Genomic DNA, 15,623 nt, shown 5'->3' with positions numbered 1-15,623 from the left:
GTCTGTGTTTACTGAGTTAACATCAAAGTTTTAAAGTAGAGCTCTTTTCAATATATTCCTAGATCCTTTTTTTATACTTTTACACCAGCGCAAAGACAGAATGATTAAAAGTGTGCTCAGGGAGTACTCTATTTTAGATTCCCCCTCCCCCCCCCCCGCTCATTGTCCAAAAAAGGAAGCAATGCTTCTGGATGTAAAACACTTAGTAGTCGATCCAGCACAGTTACCCATCATTCAAAACCATTTATTATTGTGTCCAGTGGGTACACAGGACTTTTCTTTTCCTTTATTTCCTAAGAGTCTGGCTTTGCCTCTTACTTCCCCAAAGCCCCCAAGACTTTTTTTTTCTTTCTGCATTTCAACAACAATGTATCTCATGGCTGGGGTTTGAGCACCCCTCCTATAGATGATGGATAGGAGCAAAGCCTTTTGGGACACATTAATACAGCTGCCAGTGGCAGGAGGTGCTTATAAAATAAAAAGGCTCAGGATTCTGGGAACACATTTGTAGCTATAAGTGAACCGCCCAACATAGCTGAAAAGAAACACCCAAGAATAATTCCTTTTATTCTTTTAAAGCTGTACATGGAAGAGGCACCTCATATTAGATTGCAAGTAACTCACAGAAGGATCCTTTTTTTTTTAGTGTTACCATGTGCTAATATCATAACCTTTGCCTATCAGGTACATGTGCCTTAAAATTACAGGAAGCTTGTAAAGTCAAGTTTAAAGCAGCAAAAGTCTAGTTTCTAATTTATGGGATAATACTGCATATTGCTGTTTGACGTGAAACATTTTTCCGTGTAATTATGAAAAAGAAGACCATGACCACAACTACAATTTTTAATGAAACTTTAGTTCCATCTGTGGGTGAGTAGGTAAGATCAAATATTATCAGAAAACTAAGCACAATTAAATCCTTACTAACCTATAGACATGAAACATCACATTGTACACTCAATTTTAAAAATAGAAGATTATTTTAGATATGAAGCTCTCCTGCATCATTAGAACTGGGAAAGTACAATCTGTGAAGCCACTAATGTGCTCCACAGTCATTGCGTTAGAGAGGAAACACTGACCAAGAAAGGTACTGACTTTAAGCATTTTGGGGACAAGCAAATATCTCCTATGTGTCAGTAAGACATAGGAACTTGCCTAATTGATATTTTGGGAGGATGCTAGGGGAGGACAATGAGAAGATTTAAAAAGTGACATGAGGCTTTTCTCCAGATGCAGGCAGACAGCCTTTGATGTACACAGAAAAACAGCTTTGCCAGATATCTGCAGAGGGAAAAGCTGGAAAAACCATTCCAAAAAGGAGTACAGGTTTTCTTTAGTGAGGCTGTATTTCTAGACATCTGCCAGTGGCGATTCTTCTCTAACACTATCGACCATATACAACAGGCTTTCCTCTTGGAAGAGCAGAATAGGCTGTGCAGACCTTCAGAGTCCATCAGACTGGGAAGCAGCAGCTGTCAGGGTAAGGCCAGCATTGACCATGAGTGTGGCCAAACTAGCTAGGGTGAAAAACGAGAACAGTACGAGAGGTCTGACATAGAATGGCTCCCTTTTGGGGGTATCTGCAAAGTTCACGATGACCCCTAATTCACAGTCATGTTGGTCGTGGCCATAGTTGAATGAGCCAAGAGCACCTGACACCACTCTAGGTCGATCAGGAATGTGGAACTGGACCGAATGCTGCACTTGTAAACGTGACTCGGAATTGTGCTCTGGGAACTGTGGGGAGACTACCAGGCGGCCTGAGAAGCAGGAGGAAAGCTAGTCTGTTGAAGAGGAAGAATGAGGCAAACACAGAAAAAGAAGGAGAGCAAAGTGATAGTGGATAAATACTCTGCTGGGTTCCTACCTTCCATTCCTGGCCTTGTCCTTCGAGAGGCCCAGCTGCCCTTAGCCTCTAGAACTCCCCACTAGATCTTGATACTAGATCTTTTTTTTTTAAGCCCAGTTATAATGGGGTTTCTGCTACCTGCAACCTGTAGGACTGAGCTGACATATTACCTTGGAGGCCCTGACCATGTAGCTTTGGGAAAGTAGGGTCTCTTATAAAAGCCATTCCCAGTCAGTGACAGCATGCCACTAGTCACAGGCACGGCCAGCATACCTAACAACTGCTCTGACATTAATAGGCTATGAATACAGTCTTTCTGAGAAAGGGCTTTCTTAGTCTAACACGGTAGGGTCCAGGTTCTTTGATCAACTGATAAGATGATGATGATGATAATGATGATACTGATAGTAGCTACCATTTACTATGTGTTGGAATAATAATTTACTAAGGCTTTATGTAAGACACAATGCTGGTGCTCTAAATATAGTATATCTACTTCTCACAACTCTTCAAGGTAGTTAGAGTTTAATTTTCTTCAGAAAGGTTTGTGATGACAATACACAATAGAGATGTCATTTGGGAAAGACTGGCCTGCTAGGAAGGCAGGTAGCCATAAGAGGGTACTTAGCATGATGGATTCTCCATGATTCAAGCTCTGGCCATTGGTCTTGCAGTCTCAGAAAATTTCCATGGTGTCCTAGCACTGACTAGACTTAGGAATGCTGAGTCATGCAACAAAGTTCACTACAGACTGACATATAAACCAGATGCCAAGTTATTAATTTACCATGAGATGTGTAACTGCCAAGCAGCCTGGATATTGATGCTGGCCTGAGCAATGTATGATACTCTCTATGTAGACAGACTGCACTGGAGCCAAGGCTTTAGAAGGTTATTTGGGTGGTTAGATGATTTGAATGTTAGACACAGAGATCTGACAGCAGATACATTCATCTCTATAAAGGGGATTTAGCTACCAGGTGAACCAGACGCCTGGGCACCATTTCCTTGGATGCTGCCAGAAGATCTTCTGCCAACAAATGCTTCCGTGACCCTCCTAGGCTTCTACAGCTGACCAGTTTTCCTTCTGAGGGAAACATTCTTCCTTTAGATATCTTAATATCCAACCCATCTTGTGTGTCTAGGAGTCCTTTTATTTATGTAAGGTTATTTTGCATATTTTGAGTCTGAGTCACGATTTCATAGTTTGAAGTAAAAGGATAATTTTATTTTCTTTCTTTCCACATTTCTCAACAGAGTAGCTTGTAATCGCCAGAGTGTATCATCTACAAAATTATTATCCCAATGTTTTACAAATAGGGTTAAAAATAAAACCAAACCGTGGGTTTTAGAGTCAGAAAGACCTGGGATAAAATTCTGGCTCTCCCATTTTAAGTTTTAGAATTGAAATCCAGTAAATTTCCCTTGTCTTCAGTTTCCCCAGTTATAAAATGGGGATAATGTGCACCTCACAGAATAAAATGAGATTTAATGAGGTTATTATGCAAAGCACCTAGCACAGTTCTGGGTGTAAAAGATGAATGATCATCTTTCCAAGTATGCAATTTTTTTCTTCATTATTCTTCCAATGTGCCTTCACTTTGATTTTTATAATCATACTAGGGTTACTTTAAAAACTAATTTCCCTGACTTTTGAACTGAATAAACCAAAGTGAATTGGACGTGAGTGCACTGATTTCTTTGGCTTGCTGTTCTCCTTCTCCACCAGAAATAAACAAATGACACAGCTTGCTTTTGTCTTTTTTCTTCCTGTTATCCTTGTGAAGATATCGCTTATGGACTCTAGTCATGTTTTTCTCGTGTTGAGAATTCTGCACTGAATTCTGACGCTTGAAAATGCTTTTTTACTGAGAAAGTGCTATGAAAGCACACAGCTTTAGTAACATATTAATTTTTTTGTCCCAATTAATTCCATTTACTTTTCAGATGCCAAATTCCTCAAGTTATATGATTCCTCCTATATGAATGTGTGGGTCTCTCTAGCTATTCCATCATATGTGTTTGGATATGCAATTATGTCCTCTATTTTCAAGTAGACTATAAACCCTATATGAGCAGGGACGGAGCTATCTCTTTATATACTCACTGTCTATACAGTGTAGTACCTTACACTATATTAAGAGGACATTAAGTATTTGCGGGTGAGATATGCTATGAAGTTGGAAATACAAACAACAGAGATGATTATCATAGCATTTGTTAATTATATTCACATTTGCTGAAGGTATAGATTTAAATCTAAGTATCTAATTTTTCTAGTGTAAAGTTTTGTGAACCTGTGTTAACTTTTACTCAAATTATTTAAACGTTTTCTTTCCTTCACCTCTGACTTGCATGCCAGGAATCCTATGTACACCCTAGATGTTTCTTGCATTAAAGGAATTCCTGACTTTAGCTTTAACATCTTTTCTTTTCATCTACATTGTAATCAATACCAAATTTATCTTCCATTTTTCTTCTTTAACTTTGCTTCTCATCTGTTTAAATTACTTCAGTGATCCCAATCCCCTTAGTGTTTGTCTTGAATTGTAATGCTCAGGCTTTTACTATTAAGATCTTTGAAGAAAAATGATATTTAGCTTGGCCTATTCTCACATACCAAATGAGGACACCTAAAAATTTGTTGCAACACATAAGTGAAAATAAATATGAAACAAGAATAATGCAGTACTGAGAGAAGATAATAAGCACCATGGCAGATCTTTGTGAGAATGAAAATATCCCTTGCCAATTTTACCTCAAAAAAGGATTACAATTTTACAAGCTGGGCATACTTGTATTTCCAAAATTGAATCCTAAGTAGGCAGTGAACAAAACAGGATGAGGAAAGGAAAACTTAGAACGTGCTAAACATGCTGCCACAAATTCTAATATTTCAGCTCATTTAAGATGACACAAAATTCCTTCTAGGTTGAAGGCATTACTCTACCCTACAAGTAGTAATTTTATTGTTACCCAAGTATACTACTAATACTTAAAACTTAACATGATAAAAATTATGAACTGACCACAAAATAAGCTCCTTTTGCTTTCTGTGAACTTTAATTTCAGGCTCTTTTTTCAGAACCTATGGTTAGTTTCATTTAATATTATAAACACATTTTTCATATTTTTCATTACAATTGTAAAATAAATTCCATATACTCATATGGGGAGCCTGTTTATAAATCCCATTATCAATCATGGAGAGATATATAAACAGACATATCTGAGGGTTCTATATAAGTGAACTCTAGAAGGTCAGTTTTTTATGAACTAAACGGTCCTCAAGGAAAAAGTCAACCAAACCTGATTCTGTTTTTAGCCTAAAACCAAAGAGATTAACTTATCTTCATATTTAAGAACTAGCCTCTGCCTAGGGGGCAGTGGGCTTGGCAGTATATTCAGTGATCTCACCAAGAGCCTATGTAACATAATGACATTAGACTATGTGTTTACGGAAGATAATACCACTGAAGCATAACACAATGCATCTTGACATAATTCAGTTTGCAAAACCCAAACTCATTTAACAGCTCCATAAAATAGTGACAAACAATGTAAAACTTCTGAGTAATACAAAATAGGAACATGGACATTCATGCATCCATTTGATATATTGAACACCTCCACTGCAGTAGATACTATAAGGGACATAATGACAAATTTGATATGATCACTGCCATTGAAAACCAACAATCTAGGAGATAAGATATGAACACATAGTTAAAATGTGGAGAAAAGGGTGAGAGAGAGCATACAAGTGGTGCTATGGAGTGTCACAGGAGGGGGACTATGTACAGAGGGAAAGGGTACTATGTTTGGAGGTGGTGTCCAGGTCAGGCTTCAAGGAGTAGGAGGCATATGGGCTATTTGGAAGTATGGGTAGGATTTCAAGCAGAGAAAGGGGAGATTCAAATGAAGAGGGGGTGGTATGGAAGTCGGGCTGTCACAGGCAGGTTTGGTAATGGCTGAATAGGTGTCTGACTAGAGGGCAGATCATGTGTAACGGAGTGAAAGGTAGAGCTGCGTGGGGGCTGGAGAGGTTATGCAGGGCCCTCAAGGTCAGTCTACTAGGGAGACTGGATCATTGAGAGATTTTCTCAAAGAATTAATACAATTCACTTGTTCCTTTAAGAACTTAGTAGGATAGCATGAAGGAAGAAAGACAAGGCTGTATTTCTATTTAGAAGGTTCTTTTAGTGGTCCAGGCATTTGCTTGTGAAGGAGGAGTGTGTGGAGGGAAAGAAATGAACAATTGCTTAAGTCTCACTATGTGTAAGGCATTTATTTGTTTTAGCTATAATATTTCATTTAATTCTTGCAATATCTCTGAAAGGTAAATAACATTAATTCCAGTGTTCACTTGAGGAGCTGTATCCTCAGGAGCAAGCCCAAGGTCTGGCACTGCAAATGCTCAGGGAAAAAGCTGTCATATTGAATCAAAGCTATGATTCATGCAACATATTTTCTGTTCTCAACAGCAGCTCCAAGGAAACAAAATAGTTTGTATAGTTCTAAGATTGCAACCCTGAGAGGTATTTCTACAAATGAGGCTCACCCCAACCCTCTGGCCAAATTCTGCTCCTAGTGAGGGGAACATAAGGATTAGATCAGGAACTTAGCAGCATGGCAACCTTCTCCCAGTCCTGCTTTATTCCTCCATCACAGTTATCAAATTCTGGGTGTTCCTTCTTACTGCTGACCAAACTCTCCCATTCACTTATAGTAGGTCAACCTTCTCTTGATTCTTAGACCAGCATCCTTGTCTTTGAACTATGCTCACATCTCAGTTCCTGTCTCTCCAACAAGATGTGAAATATGGCAGGACCTCTCTGATACCAACTCTTTGCTGGTTATAGCCTGCCAGGCTTCCCTCATGTATTGCTTTGCTTATGTGACAAGTCCACCATCTAGAACCGGGAACTGTCCCAGATCTCCTGAACTACTCCAGCTGACTGCAGGATCATCAGCCCCCACTCTCTCTGGTCTAGCCCATGCTTATGTGTGATGAAAAAATGTCTGACAGTTATCGCCATGGTAGTAATTGGTAGTCCTCATACTTATATATTAAAGAGCACACACTATGTGTCAGGCATTGTTCTATGTGTCTTTCAAACATTAATTCCTTTAATCATCATGCTATCAATTGCCTCATTTTATTGATGGAAGAAAAGCAAAACAAAAAAACCTGAGGCTGAGAGATTAAGTTACTCGTCGAAGGTGACACAGTGTGCAAGTGGCAGCATCAGAATTGGAACACAGGCATTCTGGCTAGAGTTCATTCCCTGAACCATAATGCTCTTTTGCCTCTCCACTGTCAGTGTGAAGATAAAAAACATGTCATCAGTGAATGTACTGACTCTCTCAAATGTCTTATTTAATACAAGTAGTTGTATTAAATACTACCACCAACGGTTAATGTATTAACATGTAGTTATAAATATGAACCCTAAAAGCAGTTAGAGAGAAGCCCTTACATAATACTGAAACTTTGATACATGTGTCTTTTCATTTTGGTTAAAACTACTGAAGATGTTCTACATCTGGACAATTCTAATAAGATAGGAGTTTTCAAAGATATTGCTAATAAGATAGGAATATTGAAAGATTTTGCTATAGTAGAGAAGATAATCATGAATATGATCTTAAAAGAAGGGGAAACAAATTTAAGAATTTAAAGAATCAAAGCAGAGATGCTAAGAGAGTAGATTTTAAAAATTTTCATCACAAGGAAAAGTCAAAGTAGACTGTTGACATCTTCGTAAATAGATAGTTCTGAACACTCAAGTTCATTTGACATAACGATAACAGATTTTATTGTTACCAATTCAGAAGATGAACATCTGACTCAATATATAATAATCAGGAATTTAAACAAGAATTAAACAAGCATATAATATTTTTAATTTTAATATGCTAAAATGCTATTATGAATCTTGGATTTCTCCTATTTGTTAAAGTATGGAGAAGTCATTAAAAAAATTGGTGAATATCTCTATGTACCAAAGGCTGGATAAAAGTGATGAAGAAATACAAGAAGCTTATTTTCTAATGGTAGCGAGAGAGTAAATAAATAAATGCATACAATAATTCTAATAGCAATAAGAGCTATGAGGAAAGTAAAACAAGGTAATGTAATCTAGAATAAAGAAGTGGTAGAGAACCAGCCACAATAAGACATGCGAGCTGGTACCTGGCTAACAACGTTGGGGAAGAGAACAACGGAAATGACTCCTAGGGGGTACACTCAAAGAGAAAGAAGAGGTCAGTATGGCTGGAGCACAGTGAGACATGGGGAATCTGGTATGAGACCAAGTCAGAGAGGGTGCAGACTGGAGGTCCTTACAGACTGGAGGTTATAGCAAGATGGTTCAGTTTTGTTCTAAGAAGCAGAGGAAGGCACCCTCAGGTTTTAAATTAGGAGAGTGATGTGACCTGATCTACATTTTGAAAAGATCATTTTTGCTGCTGTTCGGAAAATGCATTATAGGAAGTCAAGAATGGAATCATTGAGACCAGTTAGGAAGCTAGTGTATATAAAGCAGGGAACAAACAGGTGGTAGCCTGGACTACAGCTGTCCCGCTAAAAAGAAGGGTGTAGATGGAATAGGACATATTCTGGAGGCAGAACTGAAAGGACCTGTTGATGAATTAGACCTGGGGAGTCCAGGAAAGAGAGCAATCTCACTGCTCTGAGTAGATGGTTGTAGTAGTAGGTGGAAAACTAAGAGGAAAACAAATTTTTGGAGAAATTCAGATCTGTAGGATATTAATGAGTAGAATGATAATGTAGTGTTATACATAGTGACATTTATATTAAACTCCGGGAACTCACATGAACAAATTTTCACGAAATCATAAGGAATAGGATCTCTGGTTAGAGATCCTACCTCAAGCCTAAGACTAGCTCTGGAAATGAAGACGAAAACTGAGTCATCCATCCTGGCCTTCTTTGGACATATTTTACCTCATAAAGCAGTTCCAGAAATGTTGAAAAGTGTGACCACATAGTAGGTATTTAAAAAATGTGTGTTGAACTGGATGACACCTGTCCCATTACAGTTAGAGACCATATAACATAACCTACCTACAAAAGGGCTAAGAGTGGAACTGAAAACTCTCAAAATTGCCATGTATTATAAATCTGAATTACATTATTCCCTATTGTAAAATTTCTAAAATTTATTAAATATATATATGTGTATTATATATATAGTTATATATATATATGGATATATATATATGTGTGTGTGTGTACACATACATACATATATTGTGTATGCTACTGATGGAAAAAATAGGTATGCTCTAATCTTTTCTCCTAGTACCTAGTCAGTACTTTTCCACTGCTTTTATTTAAAAATGAATAGTCATCACCTACCTGTAGCATGTCGCCAAGGTCTGCTGTGCTAATATCCGGATCCTCTGTGGTGTTGAAGGGCACGGGAGTTATCCGTACAAGGGTGAGCACTCTAGGTTCCGGGTATCTCCATAACATCATCCCTGGGCTTTCTTCAGTTTCATTGTAAAACAAGACTTCATAGACACCAGGCATTTTCAGGGGTTCTGTAAAATGAAAAGATAATTAATTGTATACTTTTGGAAGGGAACATATTGATTTATCATAGAAAGAGAAAATTATGAAGATAAATGAATAAAAAAGGCTGGTGGATCATTTTTATCTTTTTATGTGGTTTGAGACAGGAACAAATTAAGAATTTTCCTTTAAGAGAAACGAATGGTAATGTACTATTCTTGTACTGCAGGTATTAGAGTACTTTTTCCAGTGATCTTGCTGTGTTACTTAGTGAATGTGCAGTTAAAACTCTCTCTCTCATAATGTACTTACCAGCGTCTCGTATATACTGGAATAGGCCTGTCCGTAGGTCATCTGAACTTTGTTCACTTTTAAACATCTGGTTCTTCTCTATAGGAGATGGCATTTGTGGCACTGCTTCAGGAACGTGCACTGCAAAATTTCCCTCCTGGTTAAGGTATCCATTGAGTAATTCATGTAGAAGAACTAAACAATTCAAATGTTCTTGACCCCAGAAAACCTTTAAAAATCATATGAAAAATTTTAGTGGCTTTGAAATACAAACATTTCATGAGGATAATTAGGCACAATCATACTTGAATTAATGCATTCATTATGTTCAATTTAATTATTGACAATAACTGAACTATAATTTCTAAGAAGTCATCGACCTACGGGATGAAATTCTATTACTTGAGTAAATATATAAAAACGAGAAATCAATTACATCATATATTGTGTGAATATCAATCAATTTTCAGTGCTGAATTACCAAAGAAATTATGTTAATGAGAGGTAATTTTTATGAGTTAACTTAGCTAAGAGAGAAAACAATACCTACTGCAGTCTGAGAGAAGGCACTGAAGATCCTCTAGGCCAAATGTTAATAAAATAATAATAAAAACCTTGTGGAATAGCTTCCTACATCTTGTCATGAGATTAAATAAACACATCTTAATTATAGGGTTCCTTTCTTTGCACTTTTACTCATCAGAGAATGAGAGAGGGAAGGTGCTCAATGCACCTGAACTCAGAAGTATCTAAGGAACCTGATTAACAAATGTTCTTACATACCACTGATGGCACTGTGCCTGACACAAGATGACTCTTTTGTAATTAGAAAAGTCTATAATCAGAAAAAAAGTTTAAAGAGCCAGCAATTCTACTCCTAGTAACACATCCAAGAGAAATGAAAACATATGTCCACACAAAAACTTGTACCCAAATGTTCCTAGCAGCATCATTCATAATAGCCCAAAGTGGAAAGGACCTAAATGTCCATCAACTGATGAATGGATAAATAAAATGTGCTACGTCCATACAATGGAATATTATTTGGTCCATTAAAAGAAAAGGAGTACTGGCACCTGCTACAATACGGATGAACCTTGAAAACACTATGTTAGTGAAAGAAACTAGTCACAAAAGATCACATGTTGTCTGATTCCATTTAAATGAAATGTCTAGAGAAGTAAAATATGCAGATTGAAAATGGAGTAGTAGTTGTCTAGACCTAGAGAGGGGATTAGAGGGTAATGGGGAATGAATGCTCATGGGTAAAGAGTTGTAAGGATGTGTGTGTGAAAATGTTCTAAAATGGATTGTAATGATGATCACACACCTTTGGGAATGTACTAGAAAACTACTGAATCATACACTTTAATTATGTGAATTGTACAGTATGTGAATTTTATCTCAATAAAACTTTTAAAAAGCTTAATAAGAAATCAGTCTGATAATACCCTTTCTCGCCATATCAAAATTTAGTGAAACAGTTAAAAAAAATGAACAAAGGTGGGGGCAGCTGGTTGGCCCAGTCTGTTGGCTCAGTCTGTTAAGTGTCCAACTCTTAATTTTGGCTCAGGTCATCATTGAACAGTTCTAGGATCTAGCCCTGCACACAGCTTGCTTAAGATTCTCTCTCCCTCTGCCCCTTTCCCCCACTTACGTGTTTTGTCTTTCAAAACAAAAACAAAAAACAAAAAAACAAAACAAATGAACAAAAGCTAGTTGAAAATTTAGGGGGAAAATGTGGCCGATCTCCACAGACCTGTAGCAAACCTCCTCTTAAATCAATAGATATTTTTGGTATGGACTGCTCTGGGCCTGGATTGCCACTGTGTTTACACCATTTAGATTCCAGATTCACAGTAGCACAGCATGGTCCTATCAGAATCCGATTTCTTTCTTTGAGACTTGTTTTTAGCAGAAAATCATTTATGCTGAGTAGAAATGATGACCCAAGGATTATGCCTGGAAAAAAAAAAAAAAAAGAGAGGGGAATATGTTAGAATTACCCCTTGTCAAAAAAATATGTTTGAGCAGGAACTATCTATATTTTTTAAGAGCCTTCCTTCATCCTTTGTCAGAGTCTTCTTTTTCAGTTGGCCTTCCCCCACGTTTTTATGCCACTTATACAGAATTCTAGTTGTGAAGCAGGTATACCTCATTCACATTCCTAACAAAGAAATATTTGCCAAAACATTATGACTTTTTCCATGTGTGAGTATTTTAAGTTTTATGAGTAGAGACATTTTCATTAAATTGTTCAAGTTTTTCAAAACAACTACATTAAGAATAAGAACAGCTGCTTCATTTGTCTATTGTTACCCTGATGGGAAAGGGCAAGTTTCTGTGATTTCTTACAGTTAACAGAGTATAGTATATTACTTTGCTAGACACTCAAGTTTTTGACTGGCCCATGTTAAAATTCAAAACAATCAAAATATATAACATGTGTTTTCTAAAAAATTTTAGTTTAATCCAAACTTCACACATCATAACCACTTGAAGTTTACAAAGTCTTAAAAACAGATAGTGGCAGGTTAGATTTATGAGAAAAACTATATGCTATAGTTCAAAGTCAATAGACCCAGAAAAAGAATACACTTTAAAATGTAGGTTTTCTTTTGAACTTAAACTAGAAGTGTAGATCAAAACCTTTTCATAAAACCAACGGCACACTTTAAGATATTTGGATGCAAAGTTAGAGTGGTGGGTTAACTTTCCCCCAAGGAGCTCATATTCTGAATTGTCATTGTGAATATTGAATTACACCAGACCACGTTTGTAATGCCCATGGCTTATTTTTCTAATGATATTTGATCCTTAAAAGAGATGAAAGATTAAAAAACACCTTAGGCCCACAGTATACACGTTTCTAAGTACAGTGCCCACACTGACTTTTCAATTCTGTGGAGACTTGAAAACTTCATTTAGGTTGTATGCTCCTACTACAGAAATAAAACACGGAACTTCTAATCTTCCATGGAAGATATCACACTCACATAAGTCAGGGCTAAGACTTTTGTTAAAAATTAGGATGGTAGAAATCAGTTTCTTAAAGTTTTACATGATATTGTGACACTAAGACTTCCATTTCATTGACACAATTTTCTTGATTCACTGCTACACCTCACTTAAAGAAAAAATGAAACAGAAAATTGAAAAAAAAAAAAGAAAGAAACAGGCCCTCAAATACCCAAGAATCAAAAATCATCTCCATTGATGGAGTTTAGAATTCAAGTCGTAACTTCCTGACATTTGCTGAAATATGTTTCATTCATTGATTGAATCATACCAATTTATTATTGAGAAACTTGTCAAAATGGTATTATGAACATATAGGCTTGATTCAGTACAATCATCTGGCAAATGAGTATTAAGGGAATGTCAGAATTACATTTCTCTTTATTCCCAAATACATACATCTCCATTCTGCCCTCCAGTGAAATACCCAATTATCTCACAGTAATCTTAATGTGAATATTCCATTGGTTCCTCATACACAAAATGTTTAATTCCAAAGGCCTTCTAGGTTGCTTATCTTATTCAATGTTTCTCATTACCTTGTCACAAAACTGGATTAAAAATAACCTCAGGGCCCACTTTGGGGGCTCTTGTTCTCTTATTCCAAGACTTAATTTCTATATCATTCTAATCCATCTCCATTATTTTAAAACATCCAGGAAGAGAGACTTTGGTAAGTTAAGTGATTAACAGGGAAGGCCACAGCATATTCAAGCTCCAGTAGACTGACCATCCCAGAGGCAAAGACCATCTTATTCAGTATAGCACTGGCAACGACAGTAAATCTTCACGATATATCCCACCAAACTGAGTTGTCAGTTTACAATCTGATCCAACATTCATCTCAACATATTTCTTAATTGACAGACAAAACAGAAACATGCTGAAATCTTTGTCATTCTTCATTTTGCATCACTGTGTCTCAGAATAATAAGGCCCTGGGTGGAGGAGACCTTAGAAGCCATCCATTGCAAGTCCTCCTCCTTTAAAAGAAATCACACAAAACGCTTTTTATTTTGAAACAATGTTAGAATCACCTAAAAGTTGCAAAAATATACAGAGTTCCCATATACTCCTCACCCAGCTGTGTAACCATAGCAGAAATACAGAAATCAGGAAATGAACACTGATATCATACTATTAAGTAATCTATAGATCTTATGTAAATTTTGCCATTTTCCCCACTAATATCATTTTTATGGCCCAGGATCCAAACTAAGATCTGCATTGAATTTAGCTGACAAGTTCTCTTAGTCTCCTTTAATCTATGGCAGATCCTCTAGCATTCTTTGTCTTTAATGACTCTGATGCTCTTGAATAATCCAGGCCAATTATTTGCAGAATGTCTCTCAATTTGAGTTTATGTGATGTTTTCTCATTAGAATGAAGTTATACATTTTTGGCAAGAATCCCAAAGAAGTGATGCCCTTTTCAGTGTATCATACTGGAGTGATATTGATGTTTTACTATTGGCAATATTAACTCTGATCAAATGGCTAAAGTGGTGTCTGCCAGGTTCTGTCACTGTAAAATTGCTATTTTTCCATTTGAAAATGACAGATATCTTGTGGGGGAGATATACGAAGACCATGAACGTATCCTCTTTTACATCAAACTTTTACCCACTAATGTTTTAGCATCTATTGATGGTTCTTGCCTGCAACGATTATTACTATGGTGTGTGATATTGTTGATTTCCCATTCTTCTTACTTTTACATTTCTTAATTAGCATTCTGTGGTAGAAAGAGCTGTCCCTTCTACCCTATTTATTAGTTGAAGTATTTGTATGAGTATGGACTCATGGGAATTTATTTTATGTTATGGGTTATAATCTAATACTATCATTTAGTTTGTTGCTTAAATTGATCCAGATTTGGGCACTGAGAACTCCTTCAAGTTGAGTCCTGTGTCCTTTGGATATGCTCCCATCATTTTTTGAGAACTTCTTTATTTATTGGCCATCTAAACTGTTTTAGGCTTATCTTATATTTTTCCTATCTCATCTCTGGCAACAGTCATTTCTCCAAAGAGCATGAATTTCTTTTGCTGAAGAATGGTACCTAGAAAACAAAATCTGGGTGGTAGGTATGCTAACTGCTACTAGGTATCACTGCTTCTAGGCCATCTGAGCAGAGAGGGCTAAGTGTGTGTGTGTTTGTGTGTGTGTGTATACACACATATATGTATGAGTGTATATATATATATATTTATGTATATATATCAGTCATGTTTATATCTGCATCTGTTTTTCTGTATCTATCAGAAAATATATTAAAAATCATGAATTCATATTGATACCTTTGGTTCTAATCTAGCACCACAGAATGGTTTCTAGCCTTCTCCCTTTGCTTATTTGTATCTCTTCCTATGATAGTGAAAAACCTGCCGAGTACCCCTTCTAATATGTTGATTTCTAATCATTCCTAAAATATCACTTTGACATGGTCAAAATTAAAGAAAAAGAACTAAGACAGACATAAAGGACAACTTCATGGGAACAAAGCTAATTATCAAAGAAAAGACTATCAAAGGAAAGGGCTAATATTTATCTTTAGGAGTCTCGTTAAGAATGGGCTTGACAACATTCCGTCTGGAATATATAGATGAACAAGATTACTTTTCTTACTCTATAACAGCTTTCATTTATATACAGGTATTTGTAAGCATAGGATAAAAATCTCTGTAGAACTTAATACATACAGAATTTGGATCTTACTAGATATTTCTACTTTGCAGGAACTACTTCAAAATACTGCTAGTGTATTGTCGAAATTAATTTCTGAGGTTTTGCCTGAACTAGTACTGGGATGACAAAATTTGCATCATTATATCTTATGTATATTCCTCAGAAAGTGCCTACTTCTTTTCATTAAGTAGGGTTGATAGAAAGTTCTTCTTAGGGGCGCCTGGGTGGCTTAGTC

General features: G+C 36.6%; 1 protein-coding gene across 1 annotated transcript in view; it reads right to left on the bottom strand.

Moving 5' to 3' along the window:
- Positions 1 to 15,623, bottom strand: part of VPS13B (vacuolar protein sorting 13 homolog B) — a 770,486-nt gene that overhangs the window by 131,643 nt on the left and 623,220 nt on the right. Inside the window, exons 37-39 of the mRNA XM_039218135.1 lie at positions 11,443 to 11,645; positions 9,705 to 9,912; positions 9,237 to 9,421 (exon numbers count right to left, since the gene is read on the bottom strand). Coding sequence (XP_039074066.1) covers positions 9,237 to 9,421; positions 9,705 to 9,912; positions 11,443 to 11,645 — 596 coding nt within the window. The remainder of the gene's footprint in view (positions 1 to 9,236; positions 9,422 to 9,704; positions 9,913 to 11,442; positions 11,646 to 15,623) is intronic.

Source organism: Hyaena hyaena, unplaced genomic scaffold, assembly GCF_003009895.1.
Source record: "Hyaena hyaena isolate Hyena2069 unplaced genomic scaffold, ASM300989v1 scaffold_737, whole genome shotgun sequence".
Lineage (NCBI taxonomy): Eukaryota > Metazoa > Chordata > Mammalia > Carnivora > Hyaenidae > Hyaena > Hyaena hyaena.
Note: the sequence above shows the minus strand (reverse complement) of the source record. Positions and strands in the feature narration are given on the sequence as shown.